Source organism: Crocodylus porosus, unplaced genomic scaffold (assembly GCF_001723895.1).
Source record: "Crocodylus porosus isolate Cpor-Errol unplaced genomic scaffold, CroPor_comp1, whole genome shotgun sequence".
Taxonomy (NCBI): Eukaryota; Metazoa; Chordata; order Crocodylia; family Crocodylidae; genus Crocodylus; species Crocodylus porosus.
In genome coordinates, this window is record NW_017728951.1 from 16,342,165 (window position 1) to 16,367,659 (window position 25,495).

The 25,495-nt window shown below is 41.0% G+C and overlaps 1 protein-coding gene across 2 annotated transcripts in view; it reads right to left on the reverse strand.

The window, feature by feature from the left end:
- Nucleotides 1-25,495, reverse strand: part of ATRNL1 (attractin like 1) — a 969,676-nt gene that overhangs the window by 378,835 nt on the left and 565,346 nt on the right. For both annotated transcript variants that reach the window (XM_019555783.1, XM_019555782.1), the window contains exon 26: nt 16,065-16,143. In XM_019555783.1, coding sequence (XP_019411328.1) covers nt 16,065-16,143 — 79 coding nt within the window. The remainder of the gene's footprint in view (nt 1-16,064; nt 16,144-25,495) is intronic.

The window sequence follows — 25,495 nt, forward strand, 5'->3', positions numbered from 1 at the left end:
AAAAAAAAAAAAAAAAATTGAATGAGTCTCTCAGGGCCCCTTCTAGATGTTCAGGTAAAGGCAGGATAGGATCTGATGCATAATCCACACAATCACAACTCCCATGGGTCTAAATTAATTGCACAATTAATCAGTTAATTATGTAACACATGCAACATGTAGAGGGGGTCATATATTAAGACATCTTGAGGTGGGACCTTACTAATATCTTATAATGCTGTAATTTCACCACGTATTTTTGTATTCATTACATTACTTAAATACTTTTATGACTGCTTGGCTCTTAAAACTATAACACTGCATTAACACCTTTATCACAAAACTCAATTTTCTAACAAATCAGAGACTTGTGAATATTTATAGTCCAATTATTCTGCATTTAGATTTGAGAATATCTATGGATATTTCTAAAAGTTCCACACAGAATTTATGACATAGGTAACACTGAAAATTATATTAACCAATAGGATCTACCAAGAAAAGGAAATAATTACTACCAATGTATATTAGAGACTCTTAAACTTCTCAAGAAAATAAGAGGTTTCTTTCCCAGCCCTGAAAAAGGGCACTTTGTGCCCAAAAGTTGGTAATATAGCTTTCTTCCACTTATTCATTTGGGCCAGTAAAATATATCTAACCCCTCCCCCCACACTTGACTTGCACTGAAGTGCTAATTTACAGCTGTGCTGTTCATTATAATACTTAGCTTTTGAAAGATAAGCAGCATAGTTGCTCCATATCATAGAGCTGTCCAAGTAGTAACAGAATTATTGTTCTGATAACTTTTCCATTCTAGGAAAGAACTAGCTGAATGTTTTATAAGACCTCACTAGAAAGAGAAGGAAGAATATCTTCCATTCATATCTATGCTTAGAAAAAAAGGGAGTTAAGTTATAATATAAATGATTGGTTAGAACATGCTTTCTTTATCCTTTTCAAATGCCTACTCTTATATTATTGCTGGAATAAACAAGTCACAGCAGCATTCCAGATACCATAATTTTAATTGTTCTTTTGTTTCTGAAACACGGCCCTTCCATTTGATGTCCAAAAATGGTGAATTCTGTCTGTTCGGTCTGCAATCCTACAAAGGTCTAAGTAGAATGTAATCACATGCCAATTGCAGACATTCTCAAATAACTTGTTTCAATCCTTTTTGGTTTTTTATTTTTAGAATACAATTGTTTGACTATGAAATTAATCATGCTCCTTTAGTAATGGCTTGCAGGGGGCAGTACATAAGCTGCATTCACCACAAATTCAGAGGGCAAAGTATTGTGGAAATGAAGAAATTCTTGTTGGCCATTGGTCATGAGTGGTTTATATACAGAAGGTAGTTTTTAACCCTGAAAACAGCTTTGGTTGACTGTGAAAACATCAATGTCCAAAATGTAAAAAAAAAACCCAACCCCCCCCCAAAACTCCCCCCCAAACCCTCCACAAAGGAAAGAACAAAAAAAGGCTAAAAAATCCTCAGTTTTAATTTGAATGTGATATAGCAAGCACATTGTTCTTGGCACTACGTAAGGGCCTTATTTTATAATGCTTACTCACATAAATAATCCTTACTCAGGTAAATTGTTCAATTGACTTACTGGAGCCCACTGGGAAAACCCAAGTCAGCAAGAGTTGTAGGATAAGAATACTCCTACACTATAGAAACACTGACCACATATTTAAAATGACTAATTTATGAAAACAAACATATGACATAAATATATGCTTTCCTATCCTTTTGGAGTTGGGAAACAGACATCTGCCTGATCTAGCCACTTGCATTCTTCTGTTGTAGTGTTATCAGTCAATACTGACATTTAAAACCCCCAATAGATAACACTGTATATCATCAGTTACAGTTTAGTTGGTCCCTGGCAAATGGTACAGTTATGGTGTGATTAATATCCTAATCTCACCATAAATAGTAACAGTTGTACATGTTCAGTTGATTTATGGCACCATAAAGTAGCAAACCAGCCACAAAGTTATTCCACAAAACACATGGAACGTCTTTGTGACTTATTTGCATGGTGCCATAAACTGAATATATAAAACCCCCAGCATCCAGAAGGAAGCAGGGGCAGCACTGGAGGGGTGGTTAGAGGGGCTATAGCCACCCCAAAATTCACCTTAGCCCCCTCCTGTAGCCACCTCTCCCAGCGCTGCTCCTGTCCAAGCCTCTTGCCTCCCCCTGGGCTGCTGCCGCCCGCCCGGCTCACACCCGCAGCTCTAGCTACCGGGAACCTGGCCACCCCTGGGCCAAGCACTCTTTCTTGCCTTGCCCTAGATTCCTGTTTACAAGTGCCAGGTTGCAGGGACCTGGCTGAACCCGGGGGGAGAAGCTGTCTGATCCCAGGCTCTTGTGCCCCAGGAGATTGATATGCAACTAGTCTGTCCCAGGACTGGGCCAACAATCAACCAATTGTCAGACCTAGTTCTGGCTGTCCTAGGCCTTGTTGGGACTGGGTCCAACAACCACCTGAGTGCCAGACCTGGTCCTGCCTGACCTAGGTCTGGATGCCCCTGAGTCGAGGACAGAGCTGCCCCTGGCCTGCTCTGCAGTCTTGGGCTGGGGTACCTCAGAAATGCCATGACTGGGATCAGGGGAATTTTATGGCACATCCCAAACATGCCACATCCCAAACATCACTCTTCCATGCATGGCAGGAGGTGCAATGTCTGGGATGTAAAATAAAACTCCTCTGATCCCAGTCGTGCCATTGCTTGAACATCTATCAGGGGCCTTAGAAACACAGACTAATAATTGTCCACAAAATGTATTTTAAAAGAGCGTTTGTAAGAAATTGAATACATGGTTGCATTTAATATTAGAATTATAACTATATGGAAACATGCTAATTCAGGGACTTTAAAATGAAGTTTTCATAGAGACTGGAAAAAAGTCAGAGGACTGACTATCCTCATCCAACATTTATATCAGCATAACAATGAGTTAAAATGTAAAAATAAGTCAATATTAGTCACACAACCACATCCAAGGGTAGAAATTGGCCCTAAGGGGGAAAAAAATAAAATTAATTCCTAAAATGTAGTGGAAATCAGAGGGAGAAATCCTGATATTATATTAATGAATTTCCCGTGGTATTGTGTCAGTTTAAATTAGTGGTTATATTAACTGATAACTTTCAAAATTCATAATTTATTTGCTATAACACTAATATAATTAGAAAAGCCCACTATATTACAGTAATGTCATATTATTATACTTTTTTAAACTATAATACCATGATACTATGGTTCATTGATTTACATTATTTGTGTTCTATTGTTAGCAAAACTGAATGTGCTCTATCCAAAAGAAAGCTATGAGGCCTTGGCGCTCAGCATTTCAAAATGAAAACTGTTTAAATTTGTCCAAATTCATCTAATTCTTTACCCTAATTTTCTAAAACAGTTGCAATATTATGACACTGAAATTTTCAATAACTTTTTCACTTCATGTGGTTTTTGTGCTTGATAGCTGGAATAGTGAGGCCTGGCTTGCAAGGGGGACAAGCTTGGCTGTGGTACAGTCCAGTCTGCAGCAGGGGTGACTGCCCACTCATCCCCCCACTCCCAGCAAACCCTGGCTGGGGCCTGGGGCCAGGAAGGAGGGTTAAACTCCCCTTCCCTGGTCAAACTTAGCGCTGGCTGCAAATGTGGACTACAAATCCCAGAGGCACATGGAAGCAGGAAGGGGAAGAGCCCTGCAGAGTCCTGCTGCTGTGATTTTGGACTGCAAATCCCAGAGATCTCAGGGGCAGCAGGAAGTGGAAGTGAACACACAGCCCATGCTGGCAATGTTTCATAGTAGGTAGGGTTGGAAGGGACCTGAGCAGTTCATCAAGTCCGACCCCTTGCCATAGGCAGGAAAGAATGCTGGGGTCAAACAACCCCGGCTAGGTGATTATCAAGCCTCCTTCTGAAAATCCCTAGGGTAGGAACCAGCACCACTTGCCTTGGAAGTTGGTTCCAGATCCTAGCCACCCTGACTGTGAAGTAGCGCCTCCTGATGTCTAGTCTGAATCTACTCTCAGCCTATTTATGGCTGTTATTTCTGGTAGTGTTTGGGGGAACAGGGACTGTCCCATAGTTTGCTGGTCCCCCTTGGCCAGTTTGTAGATGGCTACCAGATCCCCCCTCAGCCTTCTCTTGGGTAGGCTGAACAGGTTCAGGTCCCGTAGCCTCCACTCGTAGGGCCTGCTTTGTTGCCCCCTGGTCATGCGAGTGGCCCTCCTCTGGACCCTCTCAATTCTATCCACAACCCTCCTGAAGTGTGGTGCTCAGAACTGGATACAGTACTCCAACTGCAGCCTGACCAGTGTCACATAGAGGAGGAGGATCATCTCCTTGGACCTGCTCGTGATGCACCTATGGATGCACGACCAGGAGCAATTAGCCCTCCTGACCGCGTCCTCACATTGGCGGCCCATGTTCATTTTGGAATCAATAATGACACCAAGATTCTTTTCTGCCTCTGTGCTGATGAGAAGGTATTTCCCCAGCCTGTAGGTATGGTGCTGGTTTTTCCTCCCCAGGGAAGTACCCTGCACTTGTCAGTATTCAATCCCATCCTGTTCTCATCTGCCCATCCCTGTAACCTGCCTAGATCTAGTTGCAGCCTGTCCCTCCCCTCCAATGTGCCCACGTCTTCACACATTTTAGCGTCATCTGCGAATTTCAACAGGGTGCTTTTCACCCCCTTGTCCAAGTCACTGATGAAGATGTTGAACAACGCGGGCCCGAGGACCGAGCCCTGGGGGACCCCACTGCCCACATCCCTCCAGGTCAAAAAAGAGCCATCCACCATCACTCTCTGGGTGTTGCCCTCCAGCCAATTTGTGACCCATCTGACTGTATAGGCATCCATGTGCCAGGGAGCTATGCTATATCAGCCCCTGGCTTCTGGCCTGAGCCACTACAGGTATGTGGCTGCATTTCGTGAATCAAAGGTAAATGTCTGCTTATTTCTGTTTCAATTTAATCTGTGCATCTTAGACTAACCTGCAAAGACTGAATCAATTCAGCCTCGGGCTTTCTGACTGTCTATATTTCGCCAGAAAGTCCTGTATCGGAGAAGAAATCACTGGCAATTTTCGCGCTTCAAAATCAAAAGCAAGTTCATGGCCATATTCAGGATCAATTATCTTGCTGTCTACCAGCTTTTTTCTAAGACACACAGGCAGCCAAAAAAACCCTTCCAATTCCTGGTTTGCAACTAGTCCTTTGGAAACTCTCAGGGCATCCAGCTTAACTCGCAGTAATTATTGACATATGGTCAATTGCCTTGGGAAGTATTTTCTGTTGTTTACAGCTCTCTCTCTCCTTAAAGGGACCTAATTACTCCCTCCAGTTATCAATGTGCTTCATATAACCATCACCTTTAAATGAGTTCATGATTGATGATGGCCATTACTGCTTTCCAACATAACAACAGTATTATTTTATTTTCAGTATTATTATAATCTATTCTCCTATAAATCCTAACTATAATGATAAATTCCTTTAAATATAATAGTGCAAGTACTAATGTAAAAATTCTATTAATAAAAGCAAAAACAATATGCTTCTCATTAGTAATATTAATCATATTCAAGTTTCCTTCAGCATATACCACTATGCACCACATATAATGAAATTATTTTATATTGATCATTCGTGATCCTTTTAAATTAACTATGCTATGAAAATATACAGGTTTACTTCAATTATGAACAGAAGCAAATGATTCTTCCTAGCTCTTGTTTATATATATAATTTAAAATCTTACTTAGTTAATGGTTTCACTAGTTCAAATTTATTAGTTTTAATGAAAGCTGCCCACATAATTTCTTTTAAAAACTGTGTCATCATCCACCTCCCTTGCCTAATTTTGTGGAACACAGTAACAGAGCCATCTCGATGAATCACATAGTTGAAAAGCTTTCACAAATATTACACAGAGCTAAAAAGGAGTGCAGTGTCTGTACATCCTCTCTGTTTTTTTATTTTACATGCTCTGCACTTGAGACACCTTAAACTTTGAAAATTTAGTCTAACTTGTCAAGTCCCTGAGATGTAATTAGCCATCTTAATCTGAAGTCAAGTAGAAGACAGGGTAGATTTGCACCTTTTAAACTAACCAACATAGATAAAGACAGACACACACGTGCGCACACATAGGCACACATGTATATAGCATAAACTTACATGAGCTAAAGCTAACTTTATCCTAGCAAGTTCCTATCATGAGAAGATTTCTATAAATCAAGTTATAAATTCTTTAAACATTTCCATATTTGACTGAATGCTGCTGCCATTCTCTTTCCATTGACTCTTAGGGGACTCTTTCAGTTTCATATATGAGACCAGCTTTGTTTAATCATTCAGTAAAATATATGCCTTTCCAATGGGTTATAATGACTTCCAAGCTAATGTTATTAAGGTATTCTTTACATTTTAATCTGTGAAGCTCTGGAATACACATGCTTTCAGCAATGTAGCTATTTATTTTTAAGAGATCACATATACCATTCCAGATCTGACCATAATCCAACAAACCTCATGCCCACATTTAACTTTGGTCCAGAGGATATTCATGTATGTAAGTGTCTTCAAGAATGGGTCTATTAAGCTTAAAAACTGTGGACCCATGAACCCACAAAAGTATTTTACAAATGCACCAATATATTTATCTTCTGTCCTTTGTTTCACAAATACATTGAACAGCCCAAAAATTAATTCCCTGAAGTTCAACTTATTGTATTCCATGAACTGTATTAAATATACTGATGGCTATTAATGCCTTTTATAAAAAGAATAATTTAAAAATGAAACTGTCTTTACCATAAGCTGTAAGATACCTACTAAGTGGAATTCACATATTGTCTATATCCATTACCATAATCTACAAAAGTGAACTTTCTTATTCTTTAATAGGGTTACCATAGAAATGAGCTTAAAGCTATTAGATGAATTGTTACTGTTGTTAAGAAGCAGAGTATTTCAGTTTCATTTGTGTGTTTTTAAGAGCTTTTGAATACTCAGGAGACTCGTTTCGAAGTACAACATTAATAAAACGACCTTGATATTAAAATTAGGGCTAGAAAGGTTATTTTTTAAGCAAACAAAAGCTTATCTAATAAAACGATGCAATATGCTGCGTTGCACCCACACATTGTATTAAAGAATTCTCTATGATCTTCGCATTTTTTTTATTCCTGCTTATACTATCTTTTCAGACAGGCGAATGCTGCACAGCTCATTGTATAATTAAATGCTGCATATACATAGATAAATCCCAATAAATGAATTGTTTTAACCTATAAAGTTAGGTAGGTACTTTACCAGTGCAATCCTGTGCTTCCAGAAATGTTCTACATAAATGTGCAATCATGCATTACTTGCACATTTCTTAAGGAGACTATATCATTTTATATATAAAAACAAGGTTCTAAGTAGTCTTTTAGATATGTAAAATCTTTTTCATATGCAAAGTATATTTATAATAAATGATAACATTTTGCTATTCGAATACAAAATAGCTTTATAATTACATTGACTACACAGTTACATATACATGTGTAACTGGCAAAATAATGTATACTATATAATGGGTGATACAAAACAACATAATACAATGTAACACAGCATGATGTCAAATCAATATATAAAATATGTATGGAATTTATATGTATTACATACACTATATAGAGCTGCAGATATATGTACTATATGTATCTTGCATTAATAAACATATCTATAAAATGGGGGAAAAAAACAACCTGTTGTTGAATTTGAAAAATGTGAATGACTAACACTCAGAGTAATTGGCTATGATTTGACTGGCTTACTGAAGGACAGAAGCTTTGCTAAGATATTTCTGCTAGAATTTATAGATATTCTCTTTTGTTCTGTGCAGGGGTATCACCATCATCAGTTTGATGATGGTGATACCCCTGCACATCCTCAATGCCATATTGTGAGAAAAAGATAATTCTTCAGTGTCAGATTTAAGTCCTTTGGATGAAATTATTATCCAAGATATGGTGTCTCCATATCTGAAGCTGTTTCTGGGCAAAAAAGCCTTTGGGCCATTTCAGTATTGGCAAATAACTTCAGCAAAATGGCCTGTGACCAAATCTGCTTATCTTGCTGGGATCCTATGATCCCTGCTGACTTCCTGCCCCTGGGGTGGGGGGGGCTGGACTCGATCTTCTGAGGACCCTTCCAGCCCTAATGTCTATGAAATCTATGAAATCTACCGTGTTCATTTTGAAGAGAAGACTATTCAGTTCTCTCATACAGGAAATCTAAGTGATACATGATTTTTTGTAGAAAGAAGAACAGAAGGGCCGAAGTGAAACTTCATGGATATACCACTGGGTGAATTCTTGTTGTCAAGTCTAACACAGTCCTAACAGAACTTTTCCAAGAAGAGACCATCTCTCAGTTTTTCTTCTAGTAGTCTCAAAGAGTGAAATTTTAACCCCAAAAATAAATTGATAAAAAAAAGAAAGCCACAATGGATATCCGCTGAGCTTTTTGGGGAAGAGTTTTGCATGATGAACAGGAGATTAAAACTGACTAAACCCTGTAAACCCTTGTTAGTGAGAGAAAGTACAGAGCATTGCAGTTGGGTTCCATCTACTCACTTGGCTGCTCAGAGGAGAGCTTCCAAGGAAGAAGCAGCTGAGTCAAAACTGAACAAAGACAAAGGCCATGTCCGTTTTCCTATTGGCGAGTGAAGCAAGAAAAGCCCATAGTGAATTACTCCCCCAGTATTTTTAGCTAATTTGTTTTCTACTTTTATAATTGCTTGGAAGTTAATAAATAAGCCCTCTGGAAAGACTTCAAAAGGATTGTGGGTTGCAGTGTTGTTTCCATTTCCTGTCTGGCAGAACCATTTACTAGCTTACAGTTTGTCTCTGAAGTAGCAGTTCATCGGCACCTCTCACCATCTGTTTAATGGAACATCAAGTATAATTGGCTCCAGAAGACCTGGATCTAAAAAAATCTGCCCCTGAGCCCACAAACTATTAGAGGCACTAAGACTAAGGACAGAAATTAAACATAAACTGGTTTAAGTGATCAGAAACCAGTTTAAACCTGTAACAGAACAGAAAGTCAATGCACATAAACCATCTTCAAAATAGCTGAAACTATTTGGAGATAAACCTTGTTGAATGTAGTATCAGACTTAAGTGACTTAGGTCAAACGATTTTAGAGATCTTCTATCCCAAATGCCTTCCTGGTTTAAATTAACTCACAGTCCCCCAGCATGCCCAGGTATTTTGCAGCTCAGGGCTGAGCTGCGCTGTGCTGTGTGCTCCAGCAGGGTAGGGTTGGCCCCATCCCTCTCTTCCCTAGCTGGAGCACTATCACTGCTTTAGCTGGCTGAGAAGGGGCTGGCAGTGGGAAACCTGGCTCTGGAGTATCAGGAGTGGGGGGCATGGCCAGACACCAGTAGCTTAATGGGAAGAGGGAGCATTAATCCCCCCTCCCCCCTGAACCCTAGCCGAGGTCCACTTAGCTTCCCTCTCCAGCTCACCGCTCAAGCAGTGAGAGCGGGGGCATGGCCAGACCCCCAGCCCTGGGCCTGAGGTGAAAGGGAGAAGGAGAAGGGAATCATAGAGAAGTGGGGCTGGCAGGGAACTCCAGAGGTCCTCTAGTGTCTAGTCCAGCCCCTGCCTAAACCCTGGGGCATGGGGCTGTGGCTGCAGGGCTGAGCCAGGATGACCCATGGGCACTGCTTAGGGGAAGCCCAGAAGGCCAGGTCAGGTTGTGGAGGCCCTCCCCAATAATACTCAGCCTGCCAGGGCCTGGTCATACTCCTCCTCAGCTCAGCTTCCCTCCAGCCTTCTGGTCACTGCAGAAGGGAAGGGAGAGCTCAATCTTGAAGGCCCCAGCTTCAGGCCTGAGCCACTGCTCAGGCATGTGGCTGCATTTCCAGAATCCAAAGTGAATGTCTATTCACTTGCTTGCTGGTTCAATCTGCACAGGTTAGACTCACCTGCAAAGATTGAATCAATTCAGGCTCAGGCTTTTTGAGCATCTGTACTTAGCCTAAAGGGTTTGTATATGTGTGTATGTACGTTTAACAAGGAAAACTTACTGAGACTTGAAGAGAAGGGAAGAGAGTAAAAGAAATAGCTTATTTTTGTGGGTAAGAAGATGTCTACCTACTGTCATCTTGAAAGGCTAAGATGTAGTAATTCGATGATACAATACAGCTGTAACCTGACTGGCACACCAGAAAATTCTTAGATGATATTTGTGTGTGTGCCCATAAATTTAATTCTGCTTAGTGAAGGAAGATTTTGGGTTGGATATGCCTAAACCTGTTCCTTTCTCCTTCTTGATTGTTTTTAAAACACCATAACCAGGACACTGTCCTTTGGAATAATGACTAGGAGTTTCTAAATCACATGAGACAGCCTATTCCTATGCTGTGTTGTTCTTTGTCTCAACTGAGCAGGATTTCAGATTTTCATACAGTCATCTACAAAAAGTTGATGATCTAGTTGGGGTCAGGGGATGCCATGTAACAGACTGCTCATTTTCTCCTGCTCAGTGTTCCATTGATCTTTTGGGAACCATGAAATAAAGGAAATAGAATATTTTCCTATTTTTTTTCAGTGTATTGGGTGAATAGTTTTGATAGCATGAAGCTGAGAGAAGGTATGGACTGTTGCTTGTCTTTCCATGGGGCAGGCAGCAAGATGTAGAGAAGTTTAGTAGGGCATCATGGTATAACTGAAGAAACAGAATGTATACAGATGTTCAATAAGCTTTAGGCATAGTACACCACAAGAGACAGGAACCTAAGCAGACAACAAATGACCAGCAAAGGATTGTTGCATAATTAGAAATACTGACAAAAAATTAAACTGAAGGATAGAAATAATTGGCCAATTTTCAATATGCCAAAAGGTAATTTGCATTTTATGTATATGGATGTGCGTGTGTACACACATATACATACACAAGACATACAGACGGGTGTTGAGGGAGCTGGCAGGGGTCATTGCTGTGCCCTTGGCCCAGCTGTACGAGCAATCGTGGTCCACAGACCAGGTGCCCGGAGATTGGAAACTAGCTAATGTGGTCCCCATCTATAAGAAAGGGAGAAAGGAGGACCCAGGAAACTATAGGCCCATAAGCCTCACATTGGTCTTGGGGAAAATCCTTGAAAAAATTATCAACGAGCACATCTTTGAGGAGCCAGCAGGGGAGATCATGCCCAGGGGAAATCAACATGGGTCATCAAAAGCAGGTCCTGCCAGACCAACCTGATGGCCTTTTATGACCAGGTAACTAAGTCCCTGGATGATGGTGTCACTGTGGACGCAGTCTTTCTGGACTTTAAGAAGGCCTTTGACACTGTTTCTCACCCCATTCTCATTAATAAACTGAGCGACTGTGGCATTGATGCCTACACAGTTGGATGGGTCAAAAATTGGTTGATGGGACGCATGCAGAGTGGTGGTGGACAGGTCGTATTCAATCTGGCGGGATGTGAACAGTGGGGTCCCCCAGGGCTCAGTCCTGGGGCCACACTGTTCAATATTTTCATCAGCAACTTGGACAAGGGGGTGGAAAACACATTGTCCAAGTTTCCCAAGATGTGGGAAGAGGTAGGCACACTCGGAGGGAGAGAGAGGCTGTAAATAGACTTAGACTACAGAAGGGGATGGATGGTAATAGGACGGGCTTCAGTGTAGATAAATGCAGGGTGCTGCACCTGGGGAGAAGGAATTCACAGCATACATACAAGCCGGGGATCTCCCCCTTTGTGAGCACAGAGGCGGAAAGGGATCTCGGAGTCATTATCGACTCCAAGATGAACATGAGCCACCAATTCCAGACCGCAGCCAGCAAAGCCAACCGCACCTTGTCATGCATCCAAGGATGCATCTCAAGCCAGTCCAGAGAGGTGATACTCCCCCTCTGCGTGACATTGGTCTGGCCTCAACTGGAGTACTGCATCCAGTTCTGGGCACCGCACTTCAAGAAGGATGTGGCCTGCCTTGAGAGGGTTCAGAGGAGGGCCACCCACTTGGTTGGAGGGCAACAGGGCAGGCCCTATGGGGAGAGGCTGAGGGACCTGAACCTGTTCAGCCTCAGCAAGCGGAGGCTGAGGGGGGATTTGGTGGCTGCCTACAAACTCATCAGGGGAGATCAGAAGCAAATAGGAAGGGTCCTGTTCCCCCCAGCAGCACCTGGGGTGATGAGGAACAATGGCCAGAAGTTGCTGAAGAATAGGTTCAGGTTAGAGATTATTTCACTCTTAGGGTGGCTAGGATCTGGAACCAACTTCCTAGGGAAGTGGTCCTCGCTCCAACCTTGGGTAGATTCAAAAAGAGGTTGGATGAACACCTATCTGGGGTTGTGTGATCCCAGTGTGTGCTCCAACCAGTGGTGGGGGGTTAGACTAGATGATCTATTCAGGTCCCTTCTGACCCCTAACTACTATGAAACACATACTTATATTCATATACGTGTGTGTGTGTGTGTGTGTGTGTATAAAACGTATATTTTATACATAAAATATAAAATTTGTATGCATGTGTGTGCATGCACACGTGCATTTGCACATGCATGTGTGTATATAGTTATGTATGTAAATTATATGGAAAGTAGTGACAAGTGGCTGACAAGATTTGAGAAAGTATTATATTGTTAGTCAAGACTGTGAGAAACTACAGAAAACATACATCTAGGTCTATGGGCAAGACAATGGGAATAAAAGGAATAAAACTTCTGAACAGTATATGATGGTTTAAATAATAACTACAGTGACACAATGACTAAGTATTTGAAAATAAAATATCTAGATTTTCAGGAAAATCTTGGACAGATACTTATTACATAATGCAAAATCAAAATGTTGCAACATAAGTGGCTAGACTGAGCCTAGGCAATGTTTAAATTGTCAGACCTATAACCAAACTTTTAGGTCAGGAAGCAACAGTTCAGGGTTCTGCATTTATACCTCCAGTGAACTCTCCTACCTTTTAGACATCTGAAAAACTTAAAGGAAAAACTTACTCAGATCAGTAGCTTCATTTTGATTGTGATTTTCAGGAAGTTGTCAAAAATAAAGGCTACCTAGAATATGATAGTCGTGCATAACTTCCTCCAGGGAAGACAGATTGCCACAAATAATAAAGGACTTCATGATGAACAGCTATTAACAAAATTTTCCTTTTTATATTTTCCTTACACTTTTTCTATGATGTATGATTCTACTGTTGTAGTTTTTGTTGACAACTAGAGACAAACACAGCCTCTGTAGCTAACCTGAGACAGTTCACACACTGGAGATACAGGTACCAAACATTTCTGTTTTTCAAACAAGAAAGCCCATCAATACAAATGGATAGCTTTTAAGATAAGAATTTCAGAATATACTTCAATGATTGATTGCTTTCCATCAACATGTTACAAGTATAATTTTCTTGAAATGCTTCAGTCCAACAACCTTAAAATGTATGTTGGCTCCTAAAATGATGTCTACTGACCCAGATATAAATGAAATGCTAGAGGAAGGTTGATATAAGCATTGTACTAAACATGAAGACTGGGAGTGATGTGTGGTGAGTAGACAGGGTAAAACAGAAATAGGCTAGTCTCTCAAACATCTACAATATATGATGCTACCATGCTACCAGTCATTGCCCATTTCAAATATGTGGAAACAGATATTGACATCATTTTGTAGGTAATTATGAAACACTGATTTTCTCAGATAAATTCAAGCACAGGCAAGGAGCAATATTGCAAACTGTCACAACTTTTAGCTCAGTTCACATTAGAAAATATTTTCATTTTTGCTTTATCAATTAAACTGATTTGTAATAACCATCACTATTTGTGTGTGTGTGTCTCATCTAGCATGACACTATACACATTCTTATAACCACCAAAATCTTATTATGTCATCAAAGAAAAAACCCAGAGAATTCTAACAACTTTTTACTCATGATGACAGAGTTGTTTACACAGTACACTGAAGGTCATTCTACTTGTACTTTCAAACATCTAGAAGATTAACCACAGAAAGTAGACAATGACCAGTACATCTATAAACTCATGCATTTCTGATTTACCTTTAACATCTCATTAAAATAATCTGATTATAATGAAAAATGGGATCAGGCAATCACTGCATTCCATTACAGTACATTGTTGTACAGAATTACTGACAAAGAATTACGTTTTGAGATAGAACCAAATGGAATATTAATAAGTTAAACAGAAGACCATGGATTAATGTCATTTCCTTCTGAATTTGGCAAATAATAAATAATAAAACCATACGAACACATGTCTTCTGAGAATAATTCTAGTCGATGTCATTCTTTTGAATAAAAGATAATACCTGAATGAAATGGCTTGGGCAACTGAGACCCCTTGCACATGGTATAGTTATGGTGTGAGTAAAGAGTTAATCGTGCCGTAAGTGGTAACAGAGCTACACATGCAGCAGATTTACAGCGTCATAAAGAGGTAAACTAGCCACAAAGGTATTCCACAACATGTATGGAACATCTTTGTGGTTCATTTGCAAGACTCCATAAATTGAACATGTAGCTCCGCAGGATCTGAGGCTGTCCCAAGGCTGAAGCCAACAATCAGCTGACAACCCTAGATCTCAAATCAGATGTCTGGTATGGCAGGAGGTGTAATGTTTAGGAGGGGCATAAAATTCCTTCAATCCCAAACAAGCCATTGTTTTAATGTCTGCTAGGGATAACAGTGTTTTCTGTGTAGTATCATTTTAGACTAAAGCTGGGTATTAGTACAGTACAATCTATGTGAAAGATTTCAGTAACTACTAGTTACCTGATACAGAATGCATGAATACAGTGCAGACATAAGGTAAAAAAGTCATTTTGATTTGAGGCATATTCTGGCTGATTAAACTGACAGGATGCTATAAATGCATGAACAAACATTCATTTGGAGCAGTTTCAAAAGGAAAAGGGAAGTTGCTGTTCCAGAATGCACAGCAGCTGCTTAACCATAACTCCTACATGCGCACAAATCTGTCGTCATCCAAGTGAGCTACCCTGTCCCAACTTTAGTCCCAGATGAAGCAGGGTTAAAGTTGGAGGAGTTTTGCTACCTTGTATCACTACACCCTTTACAGTTACCGTACAACACCTGCTACCTCGCCCAAAGCAGCATACCACTCTCTCCTTTTGAAACCACTCCAAGGTTTGTCTACACCAAGATAAATTAATTCAGCAAAGAAAAATCATAATACAATTAATTTTTTAACATTTGGATTTAAATTCCAATCTAGTAGGTGGTATTTCCTAAAGTTACAAATGGGCCACCAAACGAGAGCATTAAACACTTCTCACTTATTTGTGAAAAGAAAAATTAAATGCAGTATCAGTACTCATCCTCTGAGTCTTATCTTAAACAGCTAAGAGTAGATATTGTTATAGCCCAAACTTTTTGACAGACCTATAACAATTCACAAAGAATAAAGCAAGTTTATAGAGGAAAATGTATAGAGTAAAACCATGAGCCAACTTAAGTCAATAGCAAAGCTCACTTTGACTTTACAGGATCCAGGGATCACTAACCGTATTTTCAAGTTAATAAAGGGAGGAGACTCAACCACTAAGGAGACTATAAATGTTTGGGCAAGGACTCTCTTGAATTATGCCTTCAAATAAATACCTAACATAACCAGGCCCAACTAAGTGCATGCATAATGCTAATAAGTAAGAACAATGATAATGAATAGCACTCAGAAACATTGAAGATACAATACTCCTAGGTATGACTATACTTCTTGGTATTACTTCCAACTAATCAAATTCCTTGATGCACTTGTACGATAGTAGTTGAGAATATATACCCCTACCAACAATTAATTTAATACTGGGGAAAACAAGCAGATCCCTTTTTCCTTCCTTAGTATAAAAATGTCTGGGAAAAGAAAGACCATGTAGTCACAGGGAGTTATTTCAATTGTGCAAGTATGACAGGAGAGGCTGTGTGTCCACCTGTAGCTCCAAGTTTACTTTGCAAGATAAAATCATCATAGTTATCCTAAAGTTACTGATACCTCTCTCCGTCGAGAAGCCCAACAGGTTTGTTTGATTTTCCAAACGACGGCAGCTACCAGCAGTAGGGACAAGAAGCAACTGCAATTACAAAAGAAAAAAAGGAAAATAATAATGATCAAATTACTTTCTATAACTGCTCTGTAAAATAATTCTCTCTTTGATTAGGCAAGAAAACTGAGGCAAGAGAGCTAAGCAGGCGCAGAAAACACAAAAATGTTGAAAAATTTAATTCTCACGCAATGATTAATAGCTGCCAATCATCTAGCTGTCAAGTGAAAAAAAGATGCGCCACCCAGAAGGTGCATCAAGCACTATTGCTATCCTCACTAAAGCAGCGTAATCTCAATCAGAACCACAGTACAGTCACCAAGTGTGTGCTGGGTATTTCAAGCTCAGCAGACGAAAAAGGAGGGGACAACCTGCTCTTAGAAAAATGAAGGATCTGAAAGGGGAAACTTCAGATGCCTCAAAACTCTTCTGATTTTGGTGCTCAGTAAGTGGAAGGAATGCAGGAATTCTTATTAGGCATCAAACTCATTATTGTGATGTCTTGAGTTGGCACATGAAGCAGCACTGGGTTCCTTTCTCCAGTATACCAAGTATGTCTGTTGTAGGAATAAAATCACTTTAAACACCATTGCTGTTAGGCTACTAAGTAAAAAAAAATGCAAAAATCTACTTGATTTGTGTAATATTTGAATGACTAACTCTCCATACTTCCTAGCCATTAGTTGCTTTTCCTCCTTTTCTAGCTAGTCCACCCATTTATATTTCTTCTGAGGTATAATTCTTGCCACACAATTTTAGGAGAGAAGCTTTGTTGAATCCTACCTTTTCCTAGTGAGGTTCAACATGGTTAAAGAAAGGACAAAAGTTCTAAAAAGACATACCTACTATAAGATACCAGGACACGTTTTAATTGGTTTAGTCTTTATAAGAAACAGGGTTTACTAGTTGCACCTAAATGTTGTTAATAAAGACTTGTCTCTCTGTACAGTTTTTGCAACTGAATAATAGAAACTTTGTACTCTGCCAGCGCAATTCCCCATGCAATTAGTGCACATGAATAAACTTCAGAGCTTATTGCTCCAGAGTTTTTTTGCTCCTGTGCATGCCATTTGAACATGCATCTGGGAGCAATGAACTCCACAGCTGATATTCACCTAAAATACACCCTCACCACCACTATTGGGAAGTATATAACAAAGGTGGGTGGAACTTTCCTTAAGAAGGAGAGAAGTCAAGTAACTGAAACTGACAGCTAAGGTTTTACTGTCTTGAGTCTGGCTGTACAGATTCAAGAAGACTGATCAGCCTAAACTTGAAAGGGAAAAAAAAATGTTAGTTTCTGGTCCTAAATGCAAAGCTCTACCTTCCTCTTAATAGCCAATGTCAACTATCAGCATGTCTTCTGAAGGTTCTTTAACCCTCTTTGGGGCTCAGATGCTGGTATAGAAAAGAAAATATATACTCGCTCACTCCTCCTAGGACCACTCTTTAAAATTATACTGGGCTTTTACTGGATCCTGGCACAGTCGTTTTGTATAGATAACTGACTTCTCAGAGGTTCTTACGGATGTGTGATAGCAGGACCAATGGATTGGAACAGTTCAACATACTTCTAAATGATTTTTCCTACAAAAAGCTTTTGGTAGAAAGAGTAAATGAGCTTTAATAAAGGATGTAAGAGGGCAATGTGCCAGTTCAGGAACCTGAGGGAATACAGAAGAGGCATTTCAACTCTCTACTCTTTAATGAGTCTTAATATAAATTATCTTTCTGGAAATGGTCCTTATTGAAGTGATAAACCATTTTGTTAATATACTATTGTTGCTAACCAAGGATATTCTGTCAAAAGCTTTTCTGTGACAAAATCTCTTTATCTTGAGAGCCAACCTCTGATGGGGATGATAATACTATGAGTCACTATTGTAGAATGGAAACACATTTGCTAATGGAACCATTTAGTTCATGATTAAGGTTGACCCTTTCCTTTTTTGTTCTTTCTTTCATCATCATCAGTATTTTTTAAATTTCCCAGCGGCCTCACCTCTATTTCTTGGTTGACATCAAGGATTAGCAGACAAGGTGTTAACACTAGGGACAGAGTAGAACAGAAAACTGTCCTGGGACAACACATGAAATAAAGGTAAATTGTTCCACTTGTTCTTTTCCTCCTCTCCTATTTATCCACCTCAGGGAAAAATGGGAGGTAGTAACACAGAGTCCCATAGTAGCATTTAAGAGCACTGGTCCCCAACTTACGGCTTGCAGAAAACACGTTGCCTCCGAGATCAGCTACAATGCTTGTGGCCACAGGAAATTAAAAAAAAAAGTCTTAGATTGGCAGGGATAGCAATGCATGACTGCCTGCAGTGAATTACTGTTGTCTTGAAGCCAACAAAGCTTGGGAACCACTGCTTTAACGAAACAGGATTGAAACTCAAATCAATACAAGCAAGCACAAGTACAAGGGAATTAGGGCACTAGGAAGATAACATTACAGCCTGGTCAGTAACTTGCATCTCAAGAGAGGATCCCATCCAACCAGTCAGAGGCATAGCTTTTATAGAGGCGGGGCAAAATCTGAACATAGCTCCCAACATATTTAGTATGTGGCCTGTGGGGTGGGGTATAACCTGTGTATTTTGTTCCAGGGAGAGTGCTTGCTTGATGGTGGGAAGGGATTTGGAGAACCTACCCTACACAGGGAGCATAAACCTAGGCATTTGGCAGGCTCTGAACAAATCTTGGACAACAGTCCTTCCTACCTCTCTAAATCTATGATCCTACTACATTGCCAGGAACTGAACCAATTTCAAAGGAACTGTTCTAAGCCACCTCTCATCCAATCCATGTCCTGGCAGCAGACCTGAGGCCAAGATGAAAGTTTATACACGGCCTAATACAGGGCCTATGGGAATCAATGAAAAAATGACCACCTTGTTCTATGTTAAGATACATCAAACATTTGAGATCTCAAATGATAACAAGCTACCTTCCCTACCATCTATAAAGAAAAGTTTCTTCCAGAGCCAGCCTTACAGGTGGGCAATATGGGTGACCACCCATGGCGCTGTGGTCAGGGGGGCACCCTCCCACACACACAAACATACAAGTGTGAGCAGTCCATGCTCCCAGCAGCACTCTCCCCCTCCCACCCCACCCAATCCAATCCCCAGCCCTGGCAGGAGAAGCGGTGCCCAGGCCAACCTGCCTCCTACCTCCAGCCACTGCTCAAGATGAGCCGGGCCAGCCATGTGTTTGTGGGGTGGCTCGGGCTTCAGTCCACCCACCTTGCTTCCACGCAGCGGGCAGTGGTGCTGGCTGGTGGGCAAGCAAATCTCCTACTACATACTTAAACTCCAACACAGGGCTCCAAAATATAAGTTCCCCCAGGGTGCCATTTTCCCTAAGGCTGGCCCTGGGTTCTTGTGACTACCTGTGCAGGGTCAAGAACAGAGTATGCACATCCCAATGACACTACCGCAAACAATCATCAGAACAAAGAAATTAAACATTACAGCAATGCATGCTTTAATTAACATTTTGTAGAACCTCTTCCTTGAGGAAAAACAATGACTTTCAACGTTTAGTTTTCTTTTTTTTCCATAGAAAACTACCAAGAGAGAGCCTTTGGACCTTCCATGTCTTTCTATTAATAAGAGTAAGAAAGACATGGAAAATACATTTTGGCTGTTTACAGACATAACAAAAATGGTACTTTAAACTCAGCACACCCCTGCACCAAGGCCAGCACATGCCCATAAGAGGCATTGGGTTAGTTTGACCCAGCTTGCTCAACATCTGCACAGATCAGATATCAGATAGTGGGACTTTTGGGAGGCTTTTATCTAATCAGCTGATTAAATCAGATGATTAGATAAAAGTGCCAAAAAGCCCTTCTGAAGCATCCAATCTATACAGATCCTGTGGAGCCAGGGCAAACTAACGTGCTGCCTCTTCTGGTAAAGCACTTTTTTTTTTGTGGGGGGGGGGGGAGGGAAGGGTTACATCTGTCACAGCCCTTGTCAAACCAACCTGTTTTTATTCTGTGATGAGATTAACAAACTCGGTTTATAAAGATAACAGCTTAGATGTAATAAATTTAAACTTCTGTAAACAGATGCCCTAGCAACACATAACATTCAGATTACAAATTAACACAATACAGTGTTGATAAAGACATGTTAAATTAATTAAGAATTGGCTAACTGAGAGATCTAAAAAAAAAAATAGTTGCTAATTGGCACATTCTTGAATAGTGGTATTTCTAGAGGGGCTCCACAAAGTTCAGCGCTAGGCAAGATGTTATTTTCATTTTCAATATTTTCATTGATGATTTGGAAGTAAATATGCAAGTGCTCCTAATACAATTTGCAATGATATACAGATTGGTAGAACTGTAAATAATGAGAAAGACAGAACAGCCATGCAGATTCAAACAAACCGATTTTAAATATAGGTGATAAAAAGCTATGCATCTAGGAACAAGGAGTGCAGTCCATACTTAAAGAATGGAGGAGTCACTTGGAAACAGTGACTCCAAAAAGGATCTGGCCTCATTTTGGACAGAGAGCTCAATGTATACACAAAAAGGACAAATACAATTGTAATGCTGGGAGTAATGAGTGGAAGTAAAGAGGTGATTTTTCCTCTGTATATGGCACTGAGGGGACATATGCTTGATACTAGAATATTAGCATCTAGTAGCATCTGTTGAAAGACAGAACAGGGTGCAGAACAGAGCCAAAATATGATCTGAGATCTGAAGCAACTGATTTACACTGACAGACTTAAGAGAGTTCAAGTTGTTTGGCTTATCAAAAGTTGAGTGGAATAGTGCCTAAATATCTTTTAAAATCTTGGATTTATTGCCTATGTTTAATTGACTTTCAATGTTTTAATCAAGGATAAGGGCATGCATATTCCTTCACTGCTCAATAACCTTAACTCTGACCCGTAAATTGCTTAAATGTATTTCTGTCATTGTGATTTTGGTATCTCAGGATATTTGTAAATCTGAACCAAAATCAATACTCCTTTCCAAACATAAGCACTATACCAAACATCTGAAAAAGTGTCACAAAGATAAATACTTATAAATTAAAAGGATCAGTTTTGAATATAAGTTCAGATACATTCATAATCTTACCATAATCCATCAATGCTGTATCATTCTAATAAATTAGATGTATATTATTTTCATGAAACAGCAATGACAAGTTATTTACCATTTTGCTGGCAAAGGATGCATATTTTACCTAGCATCCTATGAAAGGAACTACGTAGATACTGAAATCAGGATGATAAAAAAACAGCTATTTTTTCCCCAAATACCTGGGTCTCAGTTAAGACTATGGTCCTGTTACAAAATACATTTGTCTCTTAAGAGCTTGACAAGAATATTGTGCTCATGCTTATGATGCGTTAGGTTCAAATCACCTTTACTTGTGTTAAAGGATACATACACACCATGACCAGCATCCAATGATTTTAGCAGGACTATCTGCAATAGGACCCTGATGTATAGGTATACTGGAATTCTGACACTTAGCTAGGAAATGTTAATTTTTTGATGTTCTGAACTATTCAATTTTGTTTTGCTTATATTTATTGCTTATAAAATTGCATGTTATATACAAACTACAAGTTGTATACAAATATCAACTACTACATACGTGGCAGGATTACCAAAAGCTGCCTGGCACGTCCAGACTCAGAGAATCTTCACTGTAATTGGTGAAGCCCATACACCAATTGGGTGAATGCTGGGCAGGAGCTTGCCCTGCCCCTACCCAGGGTGAGGCAGAGAACCTGGACCTGGTTGAAGCTTGTCCCTTGCTTCAACCTGATTGGTCTGTCTGCAATCTGGGGGCAGAGCCGTCAGAGGGTATAAAAGAGCAGCGTGTCTGGTACAGAGGCGGCTGAGTTGAGGGATGAATAGGACAGGCAAAAAAGAGCTGGTGTGAGTTGGTCAGAGGGGCAGAGCCAGTGCCCTGAAGAGCCCGAAGACCCTCCGCTGGATGGGAGCGGCAAGCAGCCGCGTCTCCAGCCCCCCGGTGAGAAATGTGGCATCGGTGCAAGCAGCTCTGCATGCAGGGTTCAGGAGGGACCAGGACCCTGGGAGCTGCTCGAGGCGGCTAAGGTCTGCAATCCCTGCTGCGCAGCCAGGAACGCAGTGTACTTGAGGTGGCTTGAGCCACTTGAGGCAGCTTGGGTCTGCAACCCCTAGCACAGGGCCAGGCACAGTGCAGCACAGAATGGTCCAGGAGGGATCGGGACCTTGGGAGCCACTTGCGGCATCTCGGGTCCGGGCCCCCTGGCACCGAGCTAGCAGCCCAGTGTAAACAATGCTGCACAGAGGGTCCAGGAGTGGACTGAGCCCCGGTGTTGAACAAGGCGACCTAAGCCTCCAACCCTTGGCAGAAAGCAAAGCCCCCGGGAGCACATGATGGTGCTCAGGGCTCCACATGGGCAAGCTGCCCAGAAGGAGTCAAAGGCCCAGGAGGGTCCTGCAAGCAAGCAGCTGCATGCCTGAGGGGCCAAGGACCACTCACTCTGGACCCCGGAGTTGTGAGTTGCTGGGGAAAGGAATTCCCACAGGAGAAGGGAAATTCCTCTTTGTTGGTAAAGGGCTCCTGGAGGGGAGGTCTCGGAGGAGAGCCCTGCTCTCCTGAGTTTATAGGCTTCCCTGGGGTCTGTGGAAGGCCCAAGAGGTATTAGGGTTTCCCACCCCATTAGTCACTGAAGTGCAGCCAAGGCCTTAGGAACAGCCTGGGCTTTGGGGACTTTTGAAAACTCAAGTTTATCAGGGACCTGTGACCACCAGGATCTGGGGGAATGGCTGTTCACCAGAGCGCTCAAAGGGATGACGAGGTCGAACAGTCACAAACTCCTGCGAGACCATTTCAGGCTGGACATAAGGAAGAATTTCTTTACTGTCCGAGCCCCCAAGGTCTGGAACAGCCTGCCATCAGAGGTGGTTCAAGCACCTACACTGAACACCTTCAAGAGCAAATTGGATGCTTATCTTGCTGGGATCCTATGACCCCAGCTGACTTCCTGCCCTTTGGGCAGGGGGCTGGACTTGATGATCTTCCAAGGTCCCTTCCAGCCCTAATGATGTTTATGTGCCTTATATTTTGTGAGAGAGTGCCTCATATTTTGTAACACTGCATCTTATATTTTGTGTATGCTTACAACTGTAGTTATATAATAGAGTGTAGACTATACGACTTAGCCGGGGCTCTGCTGGGACCCCTTCCTTGATACTAACCTGTGCTTACCTGTACTGATCTGTTATTTCCCTGTTTCAGATGAACTGCTTACCCATGCACTGTTCAGTGTTTCTTGAGGTGGTGTAATCTTTCAGCCTTCATTTGTGGAATATAACACTATAGGACCATTGTATATTCATGTATATATGTTCCTCAATATGAATTTCTTTAGATTTTGTATATACTAATAAATCTGTACATAGTTAAGCATTCCTTGTCCTTGCCTGACCTATAGGGAATAGAGGGAACTGGTTTGCATTTGCAGAGCCCTCTCACAGCACTCCTGCCTAGCCACCCATCCTTTCTATTTGGAAAGGGGAGCACATACGCGGGTACACCCAGGCTATACATACATTGCTTACAGACATCTTAAATAATTGTGGGCATGAAGTATTTTGGCCTGGAACTAGGAATGTGAAAGGGCTGGCAGGGAACAGAGCTAGTGACGGGGAAAGGTGAGTAATTTCCAGCTAATAACAATGTGCTGTATATAGAAAAAAGAAAATATGGCCTGTCTGAAGCTGAGGGAGCTACAGAGCTTCAGACCCCTTTGTTTGTTATTCAGTGGCAGTAAGGTGCCATTGCCACCACACCCAGTGAACCACAGGAACATTTACCGGAACACTGTAGCCAATTCAAGTGGATCAGGTCCTTTGCACCTGCAACATATAACAGGGTGATCCATTCTAGTCTTCTTTTGTAATCTGATTGCTGACAACTACCTGACTCCCGTTTTCAGCCTCTGAGATTTTACTATGTCCCTTTCATTTGATCAACCAGGACTATCTTCCTCTCTTATATCACCCTTGAGTCATACTTTACTGGTCTGAGTCAGAGTTGTTCTTCCCATACCACATCAGCTAATCGATATCTCCTCCTTACCACCCCCCCCACCTGTTGCTCTGCAGTATCTCTTTACTAGGCTATTAGAAAAGGGAAGCTTAGAGGAAGAATTAATTCACCTGCAGCTGTGAAGCTGCTTCTATTCGCTGCTTTCAAAGCAATAGCAGATCAATCCTCAAATCCTGCTTTAAACATGGATGTGCAACAAGGGTCTGACTCTGGGGTATATGATCTAAAATAAACTAGTGCATTTAAAAATGCAAGTGCCATCAAAATTCATTTAAATGTAAATGTGTATTTATTTATTTCTCTCTCAAGTGGAATCACACAAGTTAAGCAACATCCTTCAAGTTCACTTCAAACTAATTGCACAGAGAATTCTTCTTATCCAGATGTACAGTACTTAAAATGCTATTTTTGGGAGCAATCCTGAAAGCCCTTACGGTTGCATTAGTAATCTTTACATGAATAGTTCCATAAAAGTAACAACATTTCTCCTAAAAACTCCTTACATGCCTAAATCTCCTTACACAGACACACACACGCGCACACAATTCCAGCTCATAATATGTATATATTGTTCTTTGCTTTTTAAGTCCTATGGGAAAGGGAAAGTATTTAGGTACTTTTTTCCAAAAGCACTTAAATGACTCAAAGACTTAGGAGCCTAAACCTTACTGAAAATTAATGGGAATAAATCTTACAAAGGCCAGATTTTTTTTAAAGGTGTTTAGGTAGTTAAAGATGCAGACACATGCCAGGGAAGGTTTTTGAAAATCCTACTAGGCATGTAGTTGCATCTTTAGGCAACTACATACATGTAAAAAAACCTGGTCCTTAGAACATAGAGCGGGGGTGGGCAATTATTTCACATGGAGGCCTGCTTAATGAGCTTTGGTGAATGGTCAAGGGCCACAACAGTAACCCTGACTCTTGACAGGTGCCCCACTCCCTGGTCACCAACTTGGGGCCAGGAGTCCCACCTCCTAACCCCTGACCCTTGCCACTGGAAGTCCCTCCTCTTGCCACTGGAAGTCCTCCTTTGTGGGGGGGTGCCATCTTGAAAACAGAAAAAAAAATCATATACTAAAAGTCAAACATCTACTATAACACTTTTTAAATTGTATTTAAAAATATAGTTTTCTCCTGATGTATGTACATTTGCACAGTGTATATAGAGGTGATTGCATAATCAGTCAAAATAAAATCTTACTCTTGCATGTTGTGGTGGAATGAGTGGTGTGTGGTTGGGGGGTGTGGTGGGCTGTGTGTGTGCGAGGTTTGTGAGCGGGTATAGATTCATAGAT